This window comes from Vipera berus (genome assembly GCF_964194415.1).
Source record: "Vipera berus genome assembly, chromosome: 3".
Classification (NCBI taxonomy): Eukaryota; Metazoa; Chordata; class Lepidosauria; order Squamata; family Viperidae; genus Vipera; species Vipera berus.
Window position 1 is genome coordinate 112,701,659 of NC_138204.1, and position 26,413 is coordinate 112,728,071.

The 26,413-nt window shown below is 39.1% G+C and overlaps 1 protein-coding gene across 1 annotated transcript in view; it reads right to left on the bottom strand.

The window, feature by feature from the left end:
• The window catches only part of BRINP2 (BMP/retinoic acid inducible neural specific 2), a gene marked incomplete at both ends in the record, with an annotated part of 61,089 nt that overhangs the window by 19,916 nt on the left and 14,760 nt on the right, over positions 1 to 26,413 (bottom strand). The window contains 3 exons of the mRNA XM_081324783.1: positions 2,174 to 2,279; positions 5,692 to 5,891; positions 10,125 to 10,315. Of these exons, the coding sequence (XP_081180909.1) occupies positions 2,174 to 2,279; positions 5,692 to 5,891; positions 10,125 to 10,315 (497 nt within the window). The remainder of the gene's footprint in view (positions 1 to 2,173; positions 2,280 to 5,691; positions 5,892 to 10,124; positions 10,316 to 26,413) is intronic.

The following is a 26,413-nucleotide window of genomic DNA, read 5'->3' on the forward strand; positions in this document are numbered from 1 at the left end:
TTGGACACAGTATTCTAAATTATACTGGCAATATTGAGAATATCACTTAAGTAATGCATACATTTTCAAAGCGTGTCTTCTTCAGTTGCAGACCATATACTTGCAATCAACAAATTTATAGCCATATCAAGATATTTCAAACAGACACTGTAAATAACGCCTCTGATCAATTCACACTCTACTGTAGCCATTAGTAATGATTAATATTCAATGGGTGATGTTAGAATTTCCATCAATTCTGCTAATTTGTGAACATCTCTTCAAGAGAGTATACACAATTCCCCAAACTGTGCATCTGAGCACTTAAATTTTAGTATTCCTAATTTATATCTATAATATATAGAAAAGCCAAAAGTTGTAATTGGGCAATATGTTATTTATTTATTTATTGCTATGCCTTTGAGTAAGCTTTGGCTACTGGCAACTGCCTGGATAAGTTAATTAGGACCAACCAAAATGCCATTACTGACTTTTTTGTCTAATTATTTATAATTAATCTCCACTTTGTTAATATAAAAGCAATTAAGTTTGTTTTAATTCTGTTCTGTACTAATCCAGAGTCTGTCCTTTTTGTTCAGAGCACAGCTTTTAGATTTTCTGAAATTAGGGAATAGGATGAGATGGGGAAGCCACTGCCAAAATGTACTAATGGTCTGTGATTTAGCTACTTCGAGTCTAAACTGCAACTTAGGTCTACAATATCTAATCTTATGGGGAGTGTCTATTTATTCTTTATCTCACAGCCTAAAGAAAATTCTAAGGACCTAATATTTTGAATTATTTTTTCTGATGGACTAGCATAGTTATTCTTGTGTATGTATATTTGTTTATGAATGTATTATATACAAACACACACACACACAAACATTTTTGATTTTGTTCCTGAATATGTGATGCAGTTATATGCCTCAGCCAGATAGATGGTTGACCCAAATAGTCTGATTGGGTCTCCTAGTTACTTTATATGAATAGCATCCTCATGCTTGCTTTGAGTAGGATCAGTGAAACTCTATAATCTTCATTTCCCCTTAGATTAGATTGGCTCTGTCCCTGTTTGCCTTTCATAAGGCCTTAAGAACTTTGCCTTGTACTTGAGCTTGCGTCCCTGGGCATGTATTATAGACTGTCTTCTGGATGATAGATTAGATCCTGCCCAGCTGCTATGTGTTTTTTTATATATATCATGTTCTGTGTTTTGACTTGTTTTATTGTAAGCCACCTAGAGTCACATAAAAGTGAGATGGGCGGCTGCATAAATCAAGTAAATAAATAAATAATGGTTATGGTATAATGCATTTTCCTGGGCTCCAAGATCACTGCAGATGGGGACTGCAGCCAAGAAATTAAAAGACGCTTGCTCCTGGGGAGGAAAGCCATGCAAATCTAGACAGCACACTAAAAAGCAGAGACATCACCCTGCCAACAAAAGTGCATATAGTCAAGGCTATGGTCTTCCCAGTTGCAATGTATGGCTGTGAAAATTGGACCACTGAACTATGGTGCTGGAGAAGACTCCTGCAAGTCCCTTGGACTGCAAGGCGATCAAACTGGTCAGTCCTAGAGGAGATCAACCCTGACTGCTCTTTAGAAGGCCAGATCCTGAAGTTGAAACTCAAATACTTTGACCACCTAATGAGAAGGAAGGACTCACTGGAAAAGAACCTAATGCTGGGAAAGATTGAGGGCAATAGAAGAAGGGGACAACAGAGAATGGAGTGGCTAGATAGAGTCACTGAAGCAGTAGGCCTGAGCTTAAATGGACTCCAGAAGATGGTAGAGGACAGGAAGGCCTGGAGGAACATTGTCCATGGGGTTGCAATGGGTCGGACACGACTTCGCAGCTAACAACAACAAATAATGCATCAGGAAGATTTCTGTGTGGAAATTATCTTGGGACAGTAGGAGTTATAATCATAGAAGCTATAATTTAAATTGCAATCAGTGTTGGCTAAAGATGCTAGTATGGAAGAGCATATCCCATTTTTAAGCCCATTGCCACATAGTTTCCTAAGAAAGAAAGCAAAGTTATTTCAGTCAGAAGAGCAATACTTTGCATTAAATGCATTTTAGTATTCTTTGTGGCAGTATATTACACTGACACACAAACATTGCAAAATGAGTGTTCAGTGACGAATGCAAATAACAGAGAAGGTGAAAAGAGAAACACTCTTACCAAGTAGCTGAACCTTGTTTTCTGGGCTTTGCACAAGAACTGAACTCACAGAGTCAAGGTTGTCGTAGTTACTGCAGCCAAGTGGGCCCGTTCTGGTTTCAGTAACCTAAAGTTGGGAAGCATACAGCTTTAATGTAATGTAAGCCCCTAAGTCAGTGATGGTGAACCTTTTAGAGACCAAGTGCAACCCAAAACCCACTTATGTATCCTTGGGTGCCGGGTGGGTGTGGCCCATTGGGTGGGTGTGGCCCATTGGGTGGGAGTGGCTGCTGTGGTAATGGCAGACTGGGTGGGAGTAAAATGTTCAATCAATCAATTCCAACTTTGAGAGATCTTTTTTTCCCCGCGAGAAGTTGAAATTGATTGATTGATTGAACCTTTTTTTTTTGCACATAGCGGCAGAGGCCTAAAGCGAAAAAGTTTTATAAAACCCAGCTGAAGGCCTAGGACTGGGGTGATGGCGTGCGTGCCCACAGAGAGGGTTCTGCGTGCTACCTGTGGCACGCGTGCCATAGGTTCGCCACCATGGCCCTAAGTAAAACAAATAGAAGGTAACCCATTCTGATCCAAGGAGAAGCTTGGACTGCCAGGAGACACTTTTGATTGATGAAAAAACTAGCAATGGGAGGTAGAAAAATGTTGCAGCATTTAGGTTTTAGTGATTCAACCAAATGCTTCATAGTAACATTCCCCAATGGCTGGAGGGCGCCAGCCAAAGGATATGCTTATGGGAAAAGAAGTTCTGTGCAACTGGAGGACAGGTGTTCAGAGAAGCTGCCTTATAATAGCTTCATAAGGTTAGATGTGGACACAGAATTTATACACACACTCTCTACTTCAGACGAATCAATTCAGGCCCTACTTCTGAATTCCATCTTCTTCCCCTGGACAATGTTATGTGCAAAATCTTCAATGATTTTCCCCTGCTAGCATATGTTGTCTACAAAAGCTTCTTTTTTCATCTGATCCTGCTTAAATGGGCCTGCATTAGTATAGACCTAATTGGTATCTAACTGGATCAAGTTAGAACTGGATCTTGTGAATCTCTTGTCTTATTTCAGTATGCATCCTCTCATTCATTACTGGAAATTCATAATTTTAATAAAGCTGAGGAGACATTCCTTTCTGAATGAAGCCATTCCTTTCTGAAGAGCAAGATCTTGCCTCTTGCCTATTCTCACTGCCATCATGAAACTTCTTCTAAGGCCTTTCTTTTTTTTTCTCCTTTAGAAAACATCAGTCTTTATCAACATCACTTGTAAAATTCCACATATCCCATTGCAATAAGTTATGTATATTAAGTACCCATTTATAAAATTTACCAGATAACATAATTTATTCATAGTAGAAACTATACATTATGAAGTAGTATAACATCAACACTGGATATATCATAGGCCAGAGGTCCCCAACTTTTGGGGCACAAGGGACCAGTTCCATGGAGAGTGATCATCCATGTTGGAAACTAAAACTGAACACCTGATTCCAAACAGTTTAGATCATAAAATATGATATTGAGATATACACGGAACTAGAAATCACTCTAAATTGAAGTAGGTGTGAAAATGAATGAAAGAAGATATTTCTTTGTAAACTGGCATGGTATAGAGTCATGCTGAAATATAATTAAAACAAAATAACAAGCTTTATTGTTATTTTGAAATTGCTCTACTGTTTTTTATATTTATTACAGTTCTCTGACTGGCTTTTATGTTATTAATACTGTTTATTTTGTTTTTATTTCTTATTCATTTATTTAGTCAAATTTATTTGGCTACCCATCTCACCTGAAGTGATTCTGGGTGGCAGACAACATATAAACCATCATGGCTGCTTATATAGAAAGGCAGTATAAAAATACAACAGTGTATAGTACTTACACTATAATTGGTTGGAATAATTTTAAATCTTTAAAAGTAACTTCAAATGTATTTTGAGGTTACTCTCTATTTAAGCTATAAATGGCACAATTTCAATAATATTGCAATGTCTTCCCACAAAATAACTCTATACATTTTACTTCCAGAAAAAAAATGCCACTATAAAATAAAGATAGCATCATGCTTTGGAGGCCATTAATGGTACACAGGAGACAGTTTCTATCACTATCAAGACTGATTCAGATTTTTCTTTCCTAACAAGAAAGTTGCACAAGAATATAAGCCTTTCCTGCACAACTTAGAATTGTTTCAGTGAGACTTGTGCAGAAAAAAAAATTTCCACTAGAGTATTCCTTATGTTAACAATGCCAGAACAGGAAGGAAACATTTGCACAAATATCAACCCCAAAACTTAAAAATGGCAGTAAAAAATGAGGAAAAAAACAGCACTTCATGCATATGAAATTAAATATGAAAGTACTTTGAAATTGCAAGGGTGGAAAATTGGTTGTATAAGCAAGAGTGAAGTACATCAAGTTTGTGACAGTGCAAGAGGCAGCACTGCTCTAAAAAAAGAAAAGAAACGTATAATAATTGGCTTGTTGAGAGAGAAGATTCCCCCACCTGTACTTCCTTCTCCAAAATTCAGCATAATTAGCAAAACCATTTCCCTATAAATACCATAAAGTCAACAGGCCTGACTCTTGCTTGATATTCCTCCTGATTCTTTGGGTGGGTGGAGGAATAGAAATAGATGACTAACATGAAGAGTTTATAATTGTGGAAATCTCAGGGATGGGAGTTCTGATTAAGCAACTTGAAAATTATAGTCCAGGCACACAGAGAAGTTGAGTGGGGGAGGGGTATAAATTGTATTCTGTCAAATGCAGAAGGAAAAGTAAAGTAACCAGCATCCAAATGTTACAGAATACTCTGGGAGAAATACTGCAGGCTCCTGTCCAAAACTAAAACTGTCTCCTTCCTAGCACATTGGGTTGAAAAAGGGATTAGCTGGCAAGGCTGAAAAAGTGGGAAATGGATGGAACCAGAGTCTAATTCAGCTTAAGTAACTTTATATATAGTGATTGCTCTAAGCTAATCCAATGAATGGAATTTGTCTGCTCTACCAAATCCAAGTCTTTTTCTTTGTCTATGGCTCAGACAGTCGGCAACTTACATATATGCATCCCTTGGGCAGCCCTTTCATCTCTTTTCCCCTCATTTTGCAGTAAAGATGCAACAGTAAAGTCACGTTTTAGGTCTCTGCGTACTTGTCTTTTGACATTATTCTGTTTTGGAATTCTTGAGTATTCATTTGAGTTTAAATTCTTTCTATTTCTCAGTGTTATGCCCACTTTTCTGTCGTGCCTGAGGATACCCAGTACCAGGAAAACAAAAAAACAAAACAAAAGGCTAAGTGTGGCCCAGTGTAAAAGGTTATTCATATTTTTAACAGTTTCATCTCTGGTGCAAAGCTACACTTCTTTTTCTATGGGTCGCTTGCTTTTTTTTAATCATCATTCCCAATTTTGCGACTTCAGGCTCTCAGTTATTGTTCAGAGAAATGGTTTTGCACAGAGCTCGTTCTCAAGGGTACTCTACATAACCCTTATTTACAGTATGTGCTTCTAGATTTACCTTGATTGCAGCAGTTGCTATCTGGATATGGTGGAGACGTCTTAGGGTGCTCTCCCGATCAATGAAGTATGAGGCTGCCAACTGATGCAGTGTTTCCAAGGAGACGTTGGTGTTATTTCCACCGCTCCCTGATAGGTTACCAGCTTCTGCCTTCCGACTGAGCTTCCGTTTGTCCACAAAAATGGTCAAGGATTCTTCCCCTGTGAAGACATGAGGCTTTATGCTGAGTTGGTTCAATACCAGCATTCAGAAGCATTGAGGTAATGGATAAATTTAACCACAAAAGAGAATAATGGGGGGAAAAACCCTACAACTTACAACAGTTTGACTTACAACAGTTCATTTAGTGACCGTTTAAAGTTATGACATCATTGAAAAAAGTGATTTATGACCAGTTTTCACACTTACGACCATTATAGCATGCCCATCTGATCAAAATTCAGACAGTTGGCAATTGACTCATATTTATTATGGTTGCAATGTCACCGGATCATGTGATCAGCTTTTACGATCTTCTGACAAGCAAAATCATTGGGTAAATCAGATTCACTTAACAACTATGTTACTAACTTAACAACTGCAATAATTCACTTAAAAACTATGGCAAAATAGATTATAAAATGGGGCAAAACTCAAAAAATGTCTCACTTAGCAACATAAATTTTGGGCTCATTTGTGGTCATACATTGAGGACTATCTGTATATACCTTGTAGGACAGCTTTGGTCAAGATTAATTATTTACTATTATCATCATCATCTTCATCAGTCATAAACCACCATTTAATAAGACTCATAACACAACTTCTGGTAAGCATACTTCACACCCCATACTTAATCATCTTGAATTGGGATCTATAATGTGTTGTCGACAGAGAATGAGGTGGCTGGATGGAGTCACTGAAGCAGTAGGCGTAAGCTTAAATGGACTCCAGAAGATGGTAGATGACAGGAAGGCCTGGAGGAACGTTGTCCATGGGGTCACAATGGGTCGGACACGACTTCGCAACTAACAACAACAATGTGTTGAACCCAGTACACTTTGTATAAGATAATCTGACCCAAGAATGGACAAAGAGCAATGAACACATGGAAACCAGGAAGGTGATATTGGGAGGGGCTGCTTGTTGCTTGGAGGAGATTGATCTACCTATGATTGTTGTCTCTAGCTCCAGCTCTGATTGTCCCCATAGTATAGGATTTTTTTTTTCTCTGAGGAAGTAAAACTTAAGAAAGGGATCTCTTTACTGTCTTTTCACATACATTTTAAATTGGGAAATTAACATTTTTGTTTTTGTTTAATATATTTTAATTTATGTAGGATTGGTTAAGTTAGTTTTGTTTTTTAAAATTATATTTCAAACAATAGAGATAGAAATGTAGGATTATTTTATAATGAATCTGGTGTCTACTCCAAGCAATACAAGTTATCTTGATTTGACACTTTCCTATCACACATTAGCATCTAATGGACCTTTGAACAGCATTCATGGAGCTGAAAAATCCTGACTCTTCTGCAATTATCACATTCAATCACAGTGCAGTTTCTTTCTTTGACCAAAATCCTTGGAGTTACAAATAAAAATGGATCAATGTTAAATCCACAGGAAGCCCTTTTGAGGGACAGAATACCTGGTGCAGCTTTTAGCATTAGCCCAAACATCTCTATTAGAATGTCTATTGCAATCATTTTTGATTGAGAAGTAACTAAAGTGTAACTAAAATTATACTTAGTCAGGAAAACCCAAAGATACAGGAGAGACCTGGCTCAAAAACATTAACTGTGAGAGGGACCATAGAATCCTAGTGGACGATCACTTGAATATGAGCCTTAAATATGAACAGCCTGCCTTCAGAAGTGCTTTATCATTGGAGGTTTTTAAGAAGAGGCTGGACAGCCACTTGTCTGAAATGGTAGGGTCTCCTGCTTGAGCAGGGGGTTGGACTAGAAGACCTCCAAAGGTCCCTTCCAGCTCAATTCTGATTCTAAGATCTCGTGCTTATGTGAAATGTCTTATTACATACAGTAGTAGAGTCAGATCCAGTAATAACTTAGAGAATTACTTTACATGGCACACAAAAACTCAGTTGCCCCAGTACTTGAAATCTTTAGCACATCACAACATTAAAAAGGATGGTTAATGTGAGTAAAGGAGGAAAAATGATGTTAATCTGGCAATGGGAAAGGTATTATTTAAACCAAGCAATCACTCACTTAGTGAAATATCACTAATTGTCTTTAGTCTCTTGGCAAGCTTGTTGTGTTGCTAATACTAGATGTGACTTATGGATTTTTCAAAATCCATACTGCTGCTTTAAGTTCTTCTTTGAACTATGGCTTTAATCAATAACAAATCCTCCACACCAATGAATCCTAGTATGATAAATCCTTAGAGAAAGATGTGAACCGCTTCGCCTACTGCTTTCTGCAGCAATTCTCTTGACCACCATGTTATACACAGCCTGAAGCTAGAATTAATTCTTTTTCTTTTGAGGAAGTGTCATGTATCTTAACTCTCTCCTCAAAGCTATTTTTGGATAGAAAACTACATCTTGTCCAAAGTTACAATTCTCTTTTTAGCTCTTTATACATTAGCAATTGGGGAGAGGGGGAGAGAAATTTATGGAAATCCTCCCAAAGGCCAAAAGTATTATTGAAAGAAGTGAATGTTATATGGATAAAGTACTGGATCATTCATTCATTCATTCATTCACTCACTCACTCACTCACTCACTCACTCACTCACTCACTCACTCAAGTGCCTTCCACTCAGTTTTGAGAAATAACTGCAGTTTTTGTAGCAAGATTTCAAAAGTGGTTTGCCATTCCCAGAGAGCCCTGACTATGCAGTGATAAGAATGCAGTATTGTAGGAAAATTCTGCCCACCACCTGGAGTTCAATCCTGAAAGGGTTCAAGGTTGACTCAGCCTCCCATTCTTCTGAGGTCAGCAAAATGAAGACCCAGAATGTTGGGGGCAATATGCTGACATTGTAAACCAGCCAGAGAATGCTGTAAAGCACTATGATGCAGTATATAAGTCTAAGTGCTATTGCTATTGCCTGCTTACTATGGGTGAGAATGAGTGACTGGCTCAAGGTCACCCAACTGGCTTCATGGTATTATTTTCAATTACAATGTATACAAGGTGGCTCAATGTTTTAAACTCATTCTGCTCCCCCCCTTTTTTAATACATTAAAAAACAAGTTTCTCTTAACTTATATTGGGCAACGTTGTCATGCACATTCCAGTTGGAGCCATGAAGACTTTAAAGTGACCATCTAGAGTGACAAACAGTCATTCTGAGCGCCAATGAACAGAGGAACCTATGGGGGAATCCATATATGGATCATTGCAAGTATTATTTTAAATTCTAGAACCCACTCACCTAAATAATCTAATGTCCTTCTCCTCAAATTATTGGGGGTGAGAATGGGAAAAAGTAGCAGAAGAAAGAGTTTCTGAAGTACCATTTATTCAAACCACAGCTTTGAAACATGGGGCTGTTTATCCATAACTGTCATGCGGTCTGTTGAATTGCTATTCTTGAGCTGGAAAAAGGGACATGTCAGCTTGATGGCAGGGGGCATTCTTGAGCACATAGTATTGTGGTACCAATTGGAGGCTGCCTGAGATGAATATTGTAACATTGCATATCCTGCTGCCTCTAATTCTAAAGAGATGACAGTAATAGAAATTGGAGTTGCCTTGGAATATACTAATGTTTCATATCCTTCTGTCTCTAACTGATTCTAGAAAGATGACAGTGATGAAAATCTTTGCCAACATGGCTGTGAGGCTGAAGACTGTGGTTCACAGAGGGAGGTTGCAGGGAAATGTTATGAAGACACAGCCATGACACATCTTTCCTGGAGACAAGTGCTGTTCACTGATGGGGAAAGCATGTGTGTGATCATGACAGATATTGTCAGGATGTGACACTGCAATAGGTAGCGCAGAAGCACTATCACTATGGGCTATCACTATGAACTACAGCTTCTATGTAATCCTTATATATTCTTGCCATTTAGACAACTGATCTTTCTGATTGTGCCCAGAGTCTCTTCATATCTGTGCTTTAGCATGGCATAACAATTATTAAAACTGGATTGAACTGCATAGTTGCAACCCTGTGCACGATTATCTGAGAATAAACCGCACCTAAGGCACTGACTCTGCTTCCAAACACATGTTCAGAAGATCCACATATAATGCACCAATGCTTGCAAATAACTCCATGCCACTTACTATTGAGTCTTTTTATCTCACCTGAGCTTATTTAAGGAATAAATGATATTCATCTTAATAAATGATTTGAACTGTAACTGTTATAGTTAGGCTTCGTCCACTGTAAAAGCATCAGGAAATACTCTTAATATAATATAACCTTTGCTGATACAGCTCGCATCTATAGTTTATGAACTCAGTACTTACCGCCCAGAGTTGCCGAGAGAAGGAAATGGGTCCCATATTTTTTAATCAGGTTCTCTGTGATCTGTTGAAGGCTGGGCCGGCGCCCCAGAAGACGAATGTTGCGGATGAATTCTGGAGCCAGAGGCAAAGGCAAACTGAAGAACTCTTTTCTTTCCAATGCCAAGTTATTGACTTTCCAGCGAGCAAATTCTCTGGAAGAAAATAGTAAGACAAGAACATAAGGGAAGCTAGAAATAAATAAAGCAGATCACACCTGGGAGGCTCTAGGAATTTATGTTAATCAAAAAAAAAAGAACAAGTTTTTAGCCTTCAGGAATAAGTAACAAGTGGTGGGGTAGAATCTGCTGAAAATAGTTTCCTCAATCCTGGAGGGATCTCTGATTATTATTATTATTATTTAACACAACTGTTTATAAGTAGACCTTAACTTGCTATATGATTTGGTAGGAAGATAAAACTGGGAACATATTTAATCTGCTGAATATTTTTCTAATGGAAATGTTCAGCAGACTGAATTCACTGCTGAACTGAGTGCTTGATTTCTATTCTCTTCAAGCAGGAAGAATGAATCCAATGAAGTCAAACCTTTATTACAGTCAAAGACCAGCATAAGAAGGGTGGTGTACAGGAAATTAAAAAGCATAAAAGATACAACAGAATAAAGATTACACACAAAAAGCTAAAAATTATAAAAACAAAACCCTAAAAATAATATAAAAGGAGTGGTTGAAGCAGTAATTGGGTATAGAGGAGCATGACAAACTAAATCTATTATAATACAGCATTTAATGAGCATTCTAGGTGCTCATTAAAACTGGTCTGCAGCACAGATCATCCATCATCTGATGGATTTTTAAGTGTTACTGTACAGAACCTGGCAACAGTGTATGTTATAGGATGGTTGGTATTGTAGGAGAGCAGCAGGGAGGTGCAAAAATGTCCTGTGCTCCTTGGGTATTTTATACAGTAAGGATGCGATGAGGCTAATACAAATGTCTCTGTAATACAGGGACTGGAGAGGTACATGTTCTATTGCTTCTATGTGTCCAGAGTGACAGAAGTAGGGAATCTTGCTGTATCAGCCTTCAATGATCAGCTGAGAGAAAAATGTGACATCATGCCAGAGGAAGCCCTCAAGTGGTTAGGTACTTCAAGATTAGTTAAGTATGCCATAGACAGACTATCTCTTGGGTTCACTGTCAGTAAAGGTTGGAGACCTGGCCAGGTCCAGTTGGTGCTCTGTGTCTGCTATACACTGTTTAATGAGTGCTGTGACCTAAACATATCACCTACTAATCATATAGAAGGCCTGGAGAAAATCCAAGGATAACATTTTAGTTGTCACTGTCTTTTTCCATGTGAATTGAAAATCACCCTTCCTAGTGGAGCAAGGCCAAGGTAAATAAAGGGTAGTCAGAACCAATAGTTGAGTATTGTCACCTATACTCTAGCTTCTACTTTCATGAAGGCTGTTTTAGTCTCAGAGTGGCATTAGAGACACAGTTTGGGGTTTGAAGGCCACTATCTTAAAGAATTTAAGGATTGCAAATGAGCTCATCTGTGTATTTTCAGTGATGTCATTTTCACGGGGTTCTCTACTGTTGGCAGAATATAGGACTATTTCCCAGATATTTAAAACAGTACACCTGCTCAATCTCATGGCCATATATCCTCCATTGATTCTTGGACCTCTTGGAAAGTACTTTTGGCAAATCTTGGTTTTCTTATACTTGAGTTCTTGCCTAGAATAAGACAGAAATGTGTCTTACAGCTAGTTTGGCGGAGTGAAACGTCAAGTTGAGGAAATGGTTCAACATATAGAAATAGAATAGGAATGGAGCCAATGTGCAGCCTTGCTTTATGCCTTTCTCAGATCTGATAGCCTTAATGAGGTGGCCATATTGGAGCAGTCTGATGTCATGGTGGGAGAAGAAATCAGTAAAACAAGGTTCTCTGATGGATATAAACCACCCAGCCACATTCCAGGTTAAAAGGATGACATTATGCTGGTGAATAAATGCTGCTTAAATGTCAAGCGGAGGTAATGTGCACTTGGTGGGTGATTTTTGCAAGCGAAGAAGGTTCATATTAGTTGACACTTGAGGCTATTGTAGTTGTGTCTCCCTATGAGGGGGATGAGGAATGGCACCACTGGCTTCACATTCTTCTCTTCCAAATATATGTCCAGGTGGAGAATCAGTGCAACATGAGCAGTGAAATGTGGATCACTGGCAAGCGGGGATCCCAAGCGTTCTTTGCAGGTTATCCATTGTTAAGTGGAAATGAAGGGAACTGTTTCTCCTAAGAGTCAGGTTCCAATGGGCCAGGGGAGGCATCTTAGTTTTGGAGGCAGATGAGTTTAAATCTCCAGATTGGGTTTCTGTATTGCTTGGCTGAGCTTTGTTACATTTACAAGCTGTTTCCTTTGGGTAACAGCTGCTTGGGATTGCATAGGTTTCTTGAGTATTGCTGGTGTAAAACTTCCAGAGGAGTCACTGTCAGTGTCACTTTCACTGTTATTGATGAGGGAATCAGTGTAATGTGCTGACAGCTTTCTATGTGTTTTGGTCATAGGAGAGGCAATAACATGAGATAGTTTAGAGGTTGAGCAACTCAAAGGGGCACATGAATTAAATTGTGCTGGACTTCCATATCACGACCAGCACTGGGAGGGCACATCAAGATTGTTTTGATGTCAGCAAGGTTTTTTCCCCCTCAGATTAATGAGTTCTGAGTTTATAGCTTCCTCCTTTGAAGTTTGCTTAACCTCTTTGCTGCTGTCAAGTCTGGCAGATTTATTGCTTTTGGAAATGAGTGTTTTTATGGATCTTATCTGCAAGTTCATGACCTTTTGTCACTTTCCTAGTGATGAGGTTGCCAACTAAGTCTCCTTAAAGACTCTTGACAGTTTGGAAGTGATAAGTCTGCCCTAGGAATTTGCTCATTTGAATGAATCTGGAAGAGAGAAAAGGCTGAGGGAAAAAAAACTTTAAAAGATGCATTCTGTGTTTCTTAAAGTGGGTAGGTAGTGAAAAATCAAGTGAACGACAACTGTTCTGCTTTGGCAGTTTAGGATCTAAGATTGGGAGATCACAATAAGCCAGGGGTGTCAAACTCAATTTCATTGAGGGCCGCATCAGCATTGAGGTTGCCCTCAGGAGGCCAGGTGGGTATGGCCAGGGTGGGCGTGGCCTACTGGGTGGGTGTGGCTAGAGTGCATATGGCCTACTGGGTGGGCGTGGCCAGCTCTACATCTTTGCATCAAGGCTGCCTATGGGGGCCTGGGCAGGAGTGGGACAGATGTGAAGGTCTCTAGCAGAAGGAGGGTCTCAGGGCCAGGGCCAAGGCAGTGGGGGCTGTTCCCTCACTGTTTCCAGGATGGCTTCGCAGGCCACATGAAGCCACTTCGTGGGCCGGATCCGGCCCCCAGGCCTTGTGTTTGACATGTCTGCAATAAGCTAAAGGCTGTTCTATCTGTGGGCATTCCTATGGATTTCTAGGAGGAGTCACTTTTTCTGTAGCACATGGCATGGTTGGCTAAATTCACTATTTCCTGCATGCCTGGAGGAATAGAGTGCCGGAATTCTGACTGTGGCCAGCTTCTGCTGTGATATTAATTCCCAGGTTTCTATGGGGAATTTGCAGTCAAGGCCTTGTTGGTAGCCACTCACCTTGGCTGCAATTTCATTTAGCTGTCGCAATATAAGGGTCAAAATTTCTGCAGACAGAAGGCAGACTTCATGGAAAGGCTTAGTGATGTAGTTGGAGGGAGATGCAAGACCCCTTGTCTGAAGGGGTTATCTCCCTGCTGGGGGGAATGGGACAAATTGCCACAGCCAACCTTCTGCGGCCAACTCACCACAGCCAATTCGCCGTGGTCAACTCACTACCGGACAACTTGCCATGGCCAGCTTGCTGCAGGACAATTTTACAATTCTATTTAATTATTTTTTAAAAAAATTTAAAAATATTTTAATTTTTGCCATTCACATTTCATTCTATCCCTCCTTTTGCATCCTTTCTTTAATGATTGTATTCCACCATTTCTTTTATATTAGTGTAACTCTTGTCCCTCAGCAAGTTGTCCAGTGGTGAGTTGGCCACAGCAAGTTGTCACAGACCCCTTTTTGGAGTGGGGAGAGACTTGGGCTGGGCCTTTGAAGGGCCAGGGAGGCGGGTTGTCTTATGACTGGATTCTGTGTTGTTGTAATCTTCGGAGGTGAATGGGTTCTCAGGCAGATTTTTTGTTGTTTATGTAATGCTGGGTTCTGTGTTTCTTTATTTCTCTGCTAGTTTTATGGGTCCCAGTGTCATTTGTGGGGCTTGTCTGGTTCTTTTCTCTAGATGGCATTTTTGTGGAGTAGGATTAAGCCAGATGGATAAGGCCTGTCACAAGCCCAGAGTTTATTTCAGGAGCTGCTCTTGTCTCACCAACTTGGCTCCTCCTCTCAGGTAGAATGAGATCTGTCTACATTGAAAGCTGATACACATCTACTGTAAGTTGGCAAAAGGTTAAATGGACCAGTGACCTACTTCTGAATGAAATACTTTTTTTAATATTACTCCTCACTGTCCCTTTAAGCTGTTGATGTTTCCAGAATTTTATTCACATCTTTACCTACCTGAGAATGCAAAAAAATGTTACATGCAAACCAGTTTAAAAAACAAGTGGAATATGTGGAATTCACATCAGTGCAGTATAATTAAAGCTAAATTTCTAAGTACTGTAGTTTCCGGCGTATAAGACTACTTTTTAACCCACGAAAATCTTCTCAAAAGTCAGGGGTCGTCTTATACACCGGGTGCTGAAAATTTAGGGACAGGGCTGGCTGGAAAACCTGGAGCGGATCTCCCATTTAGTCTGCGCAGGGAAAGCGGGACCAATTGGAGAAGAAGCTGCAGTCTGTGATTTTTTACAGGCTGGGGTCTGGGCGTCTTTCCTTCTAAAGTTGAAGAGCAGCTGTAGTATATCCCAACTTGAAAGGCAGGTGGGGAAGGCAGCAACCAGAGCAGCGGCTTAGCTCTAAGGACACATTTGACTCAGGAACTGGGCGGGCTGGCTGGAAAACCTGGAGCGGATCTCCCATTTGGTCTTTTTTTTTAAAATCCCATTTATATCCTGCCCTTCTCCGAAGACTCAGGGTGGCTTACAATTTAAAGCACAAATCAATGTGCTTAGCAATAGCCTTCATTCTGTGTATATGCCTGTTTATTAGGGCTTTCACACACCCCAAGCAGTATTATTACAAAGTCAGCTTATTGCCCCCAACAATCTGGGTCCTCATTTTACCTACCTTGGAAGGATGGAAAGCTGAGTCAACCTTGAGCCTGGTGGGATGCGAACCTGCACTAATTGCAGGCAGCTGGTGTTATTTAAGGCTCTGCGCAGGGAAAGCTTTAGAGTGAATTAGAAAAAGTGAATTAGGAAAATAGGGAACGGTTGCTGGAATTGGGTATGTGTAGCTTAACGAAGAGAAGGGTGAGGGGTGACATGATAGCAGTGTTCCAATATCTCAGGGGCTGCCACAAAGCAGAGGGAGCCAAGCTATTCTCCAAAGCACCTGAAAGCAGGACAAGAAGCAATGGATGGAAACTAGTCAAGGAGAGAAGCAACCTAGAACTAAGGAGAAACTTCCTGACAGTTAGGACAATTAACCAGTGGAACAACCTGCCTCCAGAAGTGGTGAATGCTCCAACACTGGAAGTTTTTAAGAAGAGACTGGACAGCCATTTGTCTGAAATGGTATAGGGTTTCCTGCCTTAGCAGGGGGTTGGACTAGATGACCTCCAAGGTCCCCTCCAACAACTTCTTCTTCTTCTTCTTCTTCTTCTTCTTCTTCTTCTTCTAGTTTAATCCACTTGCACTGTTTTATGTTTACATGTTTGATGACAAACAGCCTTATGTTTATAAGTGACAGTTTTCCTACTAAGCACCTGCATGTCATAAGCATTTGAATTAAAATTACCATATTAAAATCAAATCTGATGTTTTTTAATTTTTATTTGGTGTGCGTTGGAAGAGGGGTAGTCTTATACGGCGAGTATAGCCCAAACCCTATAATTTAACAGGAAATGTAGGGGGTCGTCTTATACGCCCAGTCGTCTTATACGCCGGAAAATACGGTAGACTGATTACAGAGGGAAAAGCCTCCTTCCACTGAGTAAGACTTCCTTCTGATTAGGCCTGTCTGAGGTTCCATTCCATATTTGTCTTTATTTTTTAAAAAATAGATGTTATCCCAAAGTTGAGTGTATAACCTGTCTGCTGCATAAGGACTTCATAAGCCTGAGACTCCAACAGGACATGAAATGTGACTGACAGACAAAAAATGACATCATAAATGTGACTTGATTACCACATAGACCTGGTGGAAAGAACAATTATAAGCAAAGGAATTTTCAAAATTATAAAATGGGTGGGAATTTGCAGCCAATAATCTTAGCATTCCCTCCCACTTTTCATTCTGGGTTTATACAGACTCAAAGCAAACAGTGACCTTGAATGATTTTTTAAAACAACAACAAAAAAAACTAAGTAAGCTTGTGCCTTGTAATGGATCTTGGATGGACAACCACTAAAGAATATGGGAAGTCATAATCTTGCTAATTATGGGGAACTGGGAAGTTAAAAATTATTGCTAATTATGTGTCACTTCAGACTGTAAAAGAGTAAATGATAATGAGGGAACTTCTTTCAAGTAAATGATTTCTGACTATTAATAAGAAAAGTGCTGAATAGACAGCCTGCCTGTGACAGCTTATCATTCCCATTTAGCAAGGAGGGGCAAAATGGAAGAGAACTGAAACACACGTCTCATTTAAGAAGTAAAAAATGAGACTTTTTTTCCACACTATGTAACAGTTAGGCAAATGATTTTTTATAGCTGGAACATATTTATATATGGGAAAATGATACTTTAAAAAATAAGAAATTTATTATGGTATAAACCTTTGTGACTTTACAGCCATAATTAAATGCATAAAGTATCATCTATAGTGGTTAAGAGTGATTGTTAATGAATGATTATTAGATTTGTTTTGCATATATTTAGTCTTTAACTAAATATTATATAAAGTGAATTGTTAGGCTTTAACATTTAAATTGTCTTTAACTATTCAGCCTGAGGACATTATTTTACACGCTACCAAAACTTATGCCAGAATAAATGCTGCCAAACAGATCAACAAAGTTAATGCTCCTAAAATATGTTTGCAAGCAGCTGATGAAGGATATATAAATTTTATCTCTGAGTTTAATCACAACCTAGCCCCCTCTCATTTATTTTTAGCTGTTATAGATGTACTTACAAAAATAACTTATTTTTTCTTACATTTTGGTAAATGTATTAATAATTCCATGCTTTTATCTTTTTTCCCCCTGCAAAATAACTAGAGGTTAAAGCATAGTTGAATAAAAAGACATGATCCCAGGATGGATTATCATAAACTAGAATGATAAAAGTAGTTTTATTAAATATCTGTCTAAGGGGGAAAAGATAGCAACCATTACACTCCAAGATTTTATTTTATTTTTTTGAGAATCAGGCTAAATCAAAATTAATACTTCTAAAACTTTTAGATAAAAAAATGAGACAGAAAGAGTAGAAAAAGCATACCCTGAAGAAAGACATTTCTGAATAGATCAGGGTCCACTGAGTTGAATGGAAAGGTGATCTTACCCAATGTAAAGTAACTTCATAGAATCTGATTTAAAAGCTTTCATCAATGAAATAGAAAGTACTTTTTGAACTTTCTGCAAAAATTTCCTGGAAAAAAACCTATTGTATGCAGTATATGCCAGCCAAATGATCAAAATCTGTGTCAAGGAAAGCATTGAATAGTGAAAATTATACTTACTTTTCCTGTTTTTATTGTTTAAATATATCTTCAAGAGAATGCATATATCATGTTACAGCTGCCATAAATTAATCAAATTAAAGCAATGTCCAGCTTTTTCTCTTAATTAGCATAATTCATTTAAAAAGTAATCTGTGTTGCATTCTTCTTTGCGACCCAGAGAGAAGAATTTGTTGCTTTACAAAGCAATGCAGCTCTAGTTTTTGTCCTGTATCAGAAGTCAAATACCTGTTTTACAAGCAGTAGGTCCAATAATTCACCCCCAACATTTTCAGTTTAAAATGGTAATCAAATGTCAGCTTGGATCTGCAGGAATTTCCCAGAGGAAAGATGGGGACAAAGCTGCACAGTGAAACGACCCTGTAATTTCCTACTGCACAACTATGAATTTTGTTCTATGTGCGCTTCGCTATTTTGACATTTTGGAGTCCCATAGTATCAAAGCAGCAGAGTGTTGCATAAAATTTTCACACAATATGATCACGAATTCTAGTTCTTTATTTGGAATGAGGGATCATAAAGGAACTGAGAACAAGCTCCATTTGCCACAGACCTTCTGCTCAACCTTCACCTCAGCAGCCACACCCAGTGTCCCAGGTAGAAAAAGGAAAAGTTCCACAGGGGATTTTGAATCCTTATTTCTAGCCCTCTTGTTTTCATGGGGGGGGAAAAATGACCCACGTTGTTTGGCAGAAATTTAGACAAGCATCAACTGTCAGAAGTTTGGAGACCAATGTTAACCATCTGGCAATTCTGTAACTGTCCTTTGAGTTCAGCTTCGGTGGCTCTACGGGTAGTGCTCAACTTAGAACCATTGTTTAGCATCTGTTCAATGGCAATGAAAGAAGTTATTTATGGCCGGTCCTCACACATACGACCACACAACATCCCTATTGTCATGCGATTGAAAGTTTGGGCACTTGGCAACTGGCATGGATTTGTGACAGTTGCAGTGCTCTGGGGTCATGAAATAGACATTTGCAACCTTCCCAGCTGGCTTCTGACAAGCAAAGTCAATGAGGGAAGCCAGATTCACTTAAGAATTGCACGATTACTTAACAATAGCAGCAGTGATTTGCTTAACAGCACAAAGAAAAAAGATTGAAAAATTGGATGCAACTCACTTAATAACAACCATAGCAAAGCAATGGAAATTCTGGTCCCAGTTGTGGTTGTAACTCAAGGACCACCTGTAGTTCAGGTCAGGCTAAATACGGCCTAAAAGCTACATTGGTAGTTAGGTGATTAGTGTTTATATATTCATTTTGGAACTCTGTATTATTTCTGGCTTTGCCAATCATCCCTTACTCCCTCGCTCCCCTTCCATCTTCCCCAATCAGACTTAATTAAAGTGTTTGCAAGCCATTGCCTGGCTTTAATTACCCTGAAATTTTCAAAATTAGAATGAAATTGGCTGATCATTGTTTACAGAGGCATTGTTTGGAGAACACAGCAGGCTGTTGAAATCATCTTCATGCCAGTCACCAGTGTGAAGAATATGTGCCACCTCTGAAGCTGAGGCCTGGTTGGCACACACCATGAGAATTCCTTCACAGGCGACAGATGTTAAGTTGATATATGTGAAATTACTGAGTGTCAACATGTTTAGCTGTGGCAGAGAGTGCATGAATTCATTGCTTTCTTCTAATTCAGTCAGGTTGTTATACAGGAGAAAGGGATACTACAGGAATTCTTCATGTTTGTTAGATGGAGAGAGAAGGGTTGTGTTTGCATGAGACATTGATCTGTAATCTAATAAAAAAAATCAAACTTTAGCCTATCAAGTTGTGTGAACCCGGAAAATCTGATTAACTGGTGGTTCAACATGTCCTGCAAACTCAGACAAGAAGAAAAATGGGATTATGTTAGCCATGGGCAAGGAATTTGTGTGAACACAAGTAATGCCTTCTCCAAAGACATATCTGTATCTTTTTTGCAATGCAAAAAAAGAAAAAAAGAAAAAAGAAAAAAAGAATCAAGGATAATATATGGAAACCCCTTATCTCCGATTTCCCAGACAGAAACCTAGCAGTTGATAGACTACAATAACGGTAAAGAAATACAGTGATTGGAAAGACAGCTGTGCTATCCCATTTTTCATTTTCCTGAATATCTCCAGATCCTGTAGTGAACATTGTTATCTGGCAATGTTACACCACCTGACTCAGATGGAGTTCATATAGTTTACTAAGTCATAGTTTGTTTAACCATATTTGTTGAATAAATTACCATTGGCCATATTTACCCAATATGCTATATGCAAACAAATTATGTTATGGTTTAGAGGGCAATTTTTAGCATTTTTTTCTTTCTATATCAGGATAGTCCTTTGGGTCCTACATTTATTCCCTAGCTATGCTTGAGCATTTCATTTTATCACATTTTCAGGACTTATCAGATTTTTATTTATTAGATTTGCAAGGCTGCCCATTAAAAATTAAAATGCAGACAAACTGTATGTTTTTAGAATAGCATATGTTTAGAAATGTGTACCTTGGGGAAAAATATTTGATATGAAAGTAAAATGTATTCAAAATACAACTTTTGATATTTATATTTTAATAGCAGAATACAGAAATAGAATAAAGGGGATATAGGATATGATTATTTCACTCTGGCTGCAGTTGGCCTGATTTTTGAAACAGCTTGAAACATCTACAACAAATGCTTTTGCATGTCCACATGCACTTTCACCTAAGATCTATCAGATAGACCACCCCAACAGATGCCTGCATGAGTCTATGCCCACCAGACCCCAGCCCAGAGTTCTTAAATGAATTAAGGTTGCAGGCTGAATCTACTAATGTTTCCCTGACAACACTAGAATCCCTAAAGTTGACCTCACCATTTTACCAGGATTTTTCAGACATGACCCAATTCTCCTTCCTCCTACAGAATTCCATATCAAAGTCTGCAGACTATTTTCCCCACCTTAACCTGCCTTTAAAAAGTTCCTGAATTTTGAATCTAAGCCAATTCACCTACTTATCTTTTTATTTACTACAATGTTAATTCACAATTTACTTCTAAAAACCCTTTAGGATAGTACATACAATTTAACATGCAGACCTAAATATCTAGAGTATGTGGGGGAAACCCCAGCATAATTCTGAGCACCAGCAGCTACCTTCATGCCCTGTATGTGGGCTTCCTTCAAACATCAGTTCTTAGGTTCAAACATGGAAATGCTGGCATCAAAAGAAAATGCATACCAAAGTTGATCTCTGCCATGTTGAGTCTTTGAGCTACCACTGTGAAAATCTCACCGAATAAAAGAGAGAGAGGTATATTCTGTAAAAATAACAAATATTGTTGTTGTTGTTGTTAGCTGTGAAGTCGTGTCCAACCCATTGCAACCCCATGGACAATGTTCCTCCAGGCCTTCCTGTCCTCTACCATCTTCTGGAGTCCATTTAAGCTCACGCCTACTGCTTCAGTGACTCCATCCAGCCACCTCATTCTCTGTCGTCCCCTTCTTCTATTGCCCTCAATCTTTCCCAGCATTAGGCTCTTCTCCAGTGAGTCCTTCCTTCTCATTAGGTGGCCAAAGTATTTGAGTTTTAGCTTCAGGATGTGGCCTTCTAAAGAGCAGTCAGGGTTGATCTCCTCTAGTCAGGGTTGATCTCTACTCTATTATAAAGCTCACAAAGCATCTTGCCCTAGCCAAAGTTTTTCCAGCTTTTAAATTAGCATGAATTGGGATTGGTTGCCTACTCTTACCTGTTCAGCGTCAGAGAATCCACAAAAGATTAGACTGGAAAGACTGAGGCAAGAATAGTGCCAAGGGGCTCTCTCTCCCCTTTCCCCATCTCCATCACAGTGCTGCCTCAGGAGAAGTTGTGGTCCCCAGAGGAAAGGGAGAATGAGTAGGCAGGTGGAGAGGGAACCACTACCCTTCCTGTCCTCCCTTTGTCAATCGGGAAATCATCTCTCCTAAGAGCCTCAGAGAAGGAGAAGGAGAAGGAGAAGGAGAAGGAGAAGAAGAAGAAGAAGAAGAAGAAGAAGAAGAAGAAGAAGAAGAAGAAGAAGAAGAAGAAGAAGAAGAAGAAGAAGAAGAAGAAGAAGAGGAGGAGGAGGAGGAGGAGGAGGAGGAGGAGGAGGAGGAGGAGGAGGAGGAGGAGGAGGAGGAGGAGGAGGAGGAGGAGGAGTAAAGCTCTGGTTCTGGTGCCAGGGATGCCGCACTTGTTAGGCACTGCCTTGCAGAAGCTGTCTTCTCCTGTCTGTCTTTTCCCAACCTAAGTCTTGTTAGAGAACTTATAATAGTAGAAATGGGGAATGCATACACAATTCTTCCAGGAATAATTAATGGGCTTTGATAATGTTCATTGGAGTGAGAAAATGACTACTCCATCAATTTATCATCTTTCATGAGGAGGACACGCTAGAGGACACACTAGAGAGACCCCTATACACTAGAAAATTTTAAAAAAATTAAAATCTAATTGGGCAGGATTATTTGTTAGGCAAATGACCAAATGTTTGGAGCTGGGCATACTTGATGGCTCCAGAGATGAGAATCATCCAGCAGAAGTGGGGAGGTGGGGGGGGGATGAGGGAGACAGAAGAAAAATAATTGATTGCTGAATCTCAATGCATGCTCTCCTAAATGTCCTATGGTGCATGGAGGTAAATCCCTGATTAGAGAGCGATCACCATCCCCTATTACTAACTATGATGCCCCTCTGGGAATCATTAAAAACAGAAGCAGTCTATACCCCAATTCTGGAAATCAACAACACAAAGAGGTACAAATTAAATGGGATGAAAGTAATGCAAAAGCATCTGCTAGACAGCTTGGCAGCCCGAGAAACTTTAGAAATGTGTGTATGCCTGTTAGACATCAAGTCTCAAAACCCATACCGATTTATATGATATGATATATGAATTTTTAACCTGAAATCTGCTTTTATCAAAGAAACAAAGCAACACTCCATTAACTGGGGTTTAAAACATTAAAAAAATGTTTTGATCAGGACTGTGAGCAACTGAAAAGATCATATCATTAAATGTATAGAAAGAAGAAACATTTTCCTTCTGAAGACCAAGTACTTTTCCTATAAAATTTAAAGGCACAATGCAAGACCCTCCTAAAGCAAAAGAAAAGATGGGCAATGAAAGTTACCTGAAAGAAACCTGCAATCAATCAAGAAGAAGGATTCTTCCCTCTTCTGACAAACTACCATAGGATTAGGAAAACTCTTAGCCTACACCCCCTCAATCAAGTACCAATTCAACCCTGGGAGGAGTATTTCAGAGGGTTATACATGGATCCTGCTAGTAACCTAAATGAGAATGAGATTGATCTAGATCAGGTTCATAATTGGCCTCCTGTCTCCGTGCAAGAGATAACCTAACTGACTGAATCCTAAGGTGAACAAGGCTCCAGGTGTTGGCTGTGTTTTGCTTGAAATAATTAAAAAAGAATCGCAGCTGGCAAGCACCTCTGTTAGCATCCCTATTTACATTCATAGATCAGACTGGTTATGTTCCAAAATATTGGGGGCTGGCAATAATAATCCCAATTTATTTTTTAAAAAGGGCGATAAGAACAATCCATACAATTACAGGCCTGCCGGCCTTTTGAGTATTGTTAACATTATAAATCACAAGCTCCAAGACTGGATAGAGACACAGGGCACATTCCAAGGTGAGCAGGCAGGATTCAGAGAAAGGAGGCCAACAGAAGGCCACTTTCTGGAGTTCCACTGTCTTGCACAAAGAAATCCTCCCTCACTTTCTAGATTTTAAACATGCCTTTGAATTAATTTCCAGGAATGTTCTTTTGGAAAAAAAAATTTTAAAAAACCCCACAACTACTAATAGGTGCCTCCTCTTTGTGATACAGAAATTGTATTCTAATACTACCTTAACAGCGAGATACAATTTCCAAGCTTTTCTCTCTGGCACAGTAAGTGTTCAAAAAGGAGTGGGAAAGGAATGTATTCTTGCCCCCTCTCTTTTCAACTTATACATCAATTCATTCATGGACCTTTGTCATAATCCACATTTCCATGGATCTAAACTAGCAGGGCACAGAATCCACATACCCCTCTATGCTGATAACCGTGCCATAGTTCCACAATTAAATCCTATAGGGCTAAAACGACCAAGAGCAGCAATATTTTGGTACTACAGCCCAAATCCCCTGTTTCTTAATTCTGATGAATCTAAATTTTGCTAAGAGGGTCACCTAACAATCCTGGAGAGAGAGGACCACAAATTAGAGGAATCTACTGCATTTAAATACCTCGGGGTAGTTTTCCACTCTAAAGGGACCCGGAATGTGCACCAGTATCACATAGTGCAGCTAGCTCTTATATGTACAAGCTAAACCACTGGCCTATATCCTATATGGGGCACAAGTAGGCATTTATGCATAGAAGGATGCACTGGAAACAGCGCAAACAAAATTTTTGAGATCAGTCCTTGCTACACCCAAAGGATCAGCAAACACCTAGTTAAGGCTTGAGGCAGGAAAGCTTGCAATTCAGGTAAGGCCTTGGAGGAGGATGATAAACTACTGGCTGAAAATCCAATTCAGACTGAACCCCTTAGTTTTAATAGACAATTTTTCTTTTCCCTGGAAACAGGCCATAGAGCAGAACAGGTATTATATGGAATTTCTGTGCCATTCCTAATTTCTTTAAGATATGACCAAGTCAAACAACTATTCGGTCAAAAAAATAAAATAAGGGAAGCAGAATTTAAGACTAAAGTTAATTGCTGTCCCAACATAGCACAAATTGGATGAATAAGGGCACTTGGGAAGTAACAAGGTATCTTCAAAATCTAACTTTTCCCAAGCTGAGAAAAACATTTTTCAAAGTCAGTCATAACATCTTACCATCTGCACTGCTACAAGGCAGATACTCCAAAACCCCATTAACTGAGCATACCTGCCAATGTGGCGACAAGAAGATTAAAACCATTTCACATGTATTACTACACTGTAAACTCTTTTAGGATATCACGTCTGCTTATCTTCTGTTCCTAATATGTAATTTCCACAAGACTAGACAATTTCTATGTGAAACACCTTCTAGAAGATTTGAAACCATTTATCACCTATGCAGTTGCCAAATGCTAGGTTGCTGCAAAAAAAACACATAATGGGTTTCAAAAATAATCATTTTTGTTTTACTTATTACTTTAGGGTTAACACATATTATCTTTTTTAGATGATATATATTTTACTTCATAGTTTGTAATATTTTAGATTTACACTTGCACAGGTAATTAATGCACCATTATAGTCGTATACGACACATTTTTGTGAGTTAGTTTAGCTTTGTTAGCCTGATATTTTATCTTATCTGTTTGATTTTATTTTGCTATTGTTGTTTTAAATTTTTGCTAATAACAATAGCACTTAGACTTATCTATTGCTTCATAGTGCTTTACAGCACTCTCTAACCAGTTTATATTGCTCCCAACAATCTGGGTCCTCATTATACCGACTTTGGACAGATGGAAGGCTGAGTCAACCTTGAGTCGGTGAGACTCAAACTGCTGGCAGCCGGCAGGCAGCAGAAGTAGCCTGCAGTACTGCATTCTAACCACTGCACCACCATGGCTCATTGACCAAATCAACTATTACACAGAGAGCACTGATTAGAACTATGCAGCTTATAAGCAAGTACAGATAGCCCTTGACTTACGACCATTTGTAAGTTCAAAGTTACAATAGCACTGTAAAAAGTGATTTATGATCATTTTTCACACTTACAACCACTGCGGCATCCCCAAGGTCATATGATCAAAATTTGGACACTTGACAACTGGTTCATATTTATGACAGTTGCAGAGTCCTGGAGTCATGTGATCACCTGTTTGTGACCTTCTGACAAGCAAAGTCAATGGGGAAGCCAGATTCGCTTAACATTCTTGTTACTAACTTAACCACTGCAGTGATTCTTTTAACAACTGTGGCAAGAAAGGTTGTAAAATGTGGCAAAACTGACAAGAAATTTTGGGCTCAGTTGTGGTTGTAAGTCAAGGACTATCTGTACCGTAAAAACTTCCTGGCTTAAGTTTGTTCATTGTTCCCACTAGCTAAAAATCAGTAAATGATGCCAAATCACATCAATACACACACAAAAAAGAGAGTGAAGAAGCAGGTTGGTTTGACAAGAAATAAATAAATGTGCGTTGGGAAGCTGCAGCAAGAGAATATCAAGTATCAGGACACACTTGTCCTCTTTTCTAACCACTGCATGAAACTATATTCACACTACAATCCCATTCAGACACCTTCAGTGTACTGTAATGAGTCTTACCTCACAGGAAAAAAGCAGAGCCCAGCACAGGAGAACAGGATGGCAATATTTTACTAAAAAGAACAAGCAAGGTGATAGTGAACATGCCCCATTCACATTCATTTCATATTGAACTAAGAAAAGAAGTGCTCCTCATGACATCTGAACTGGGAATCC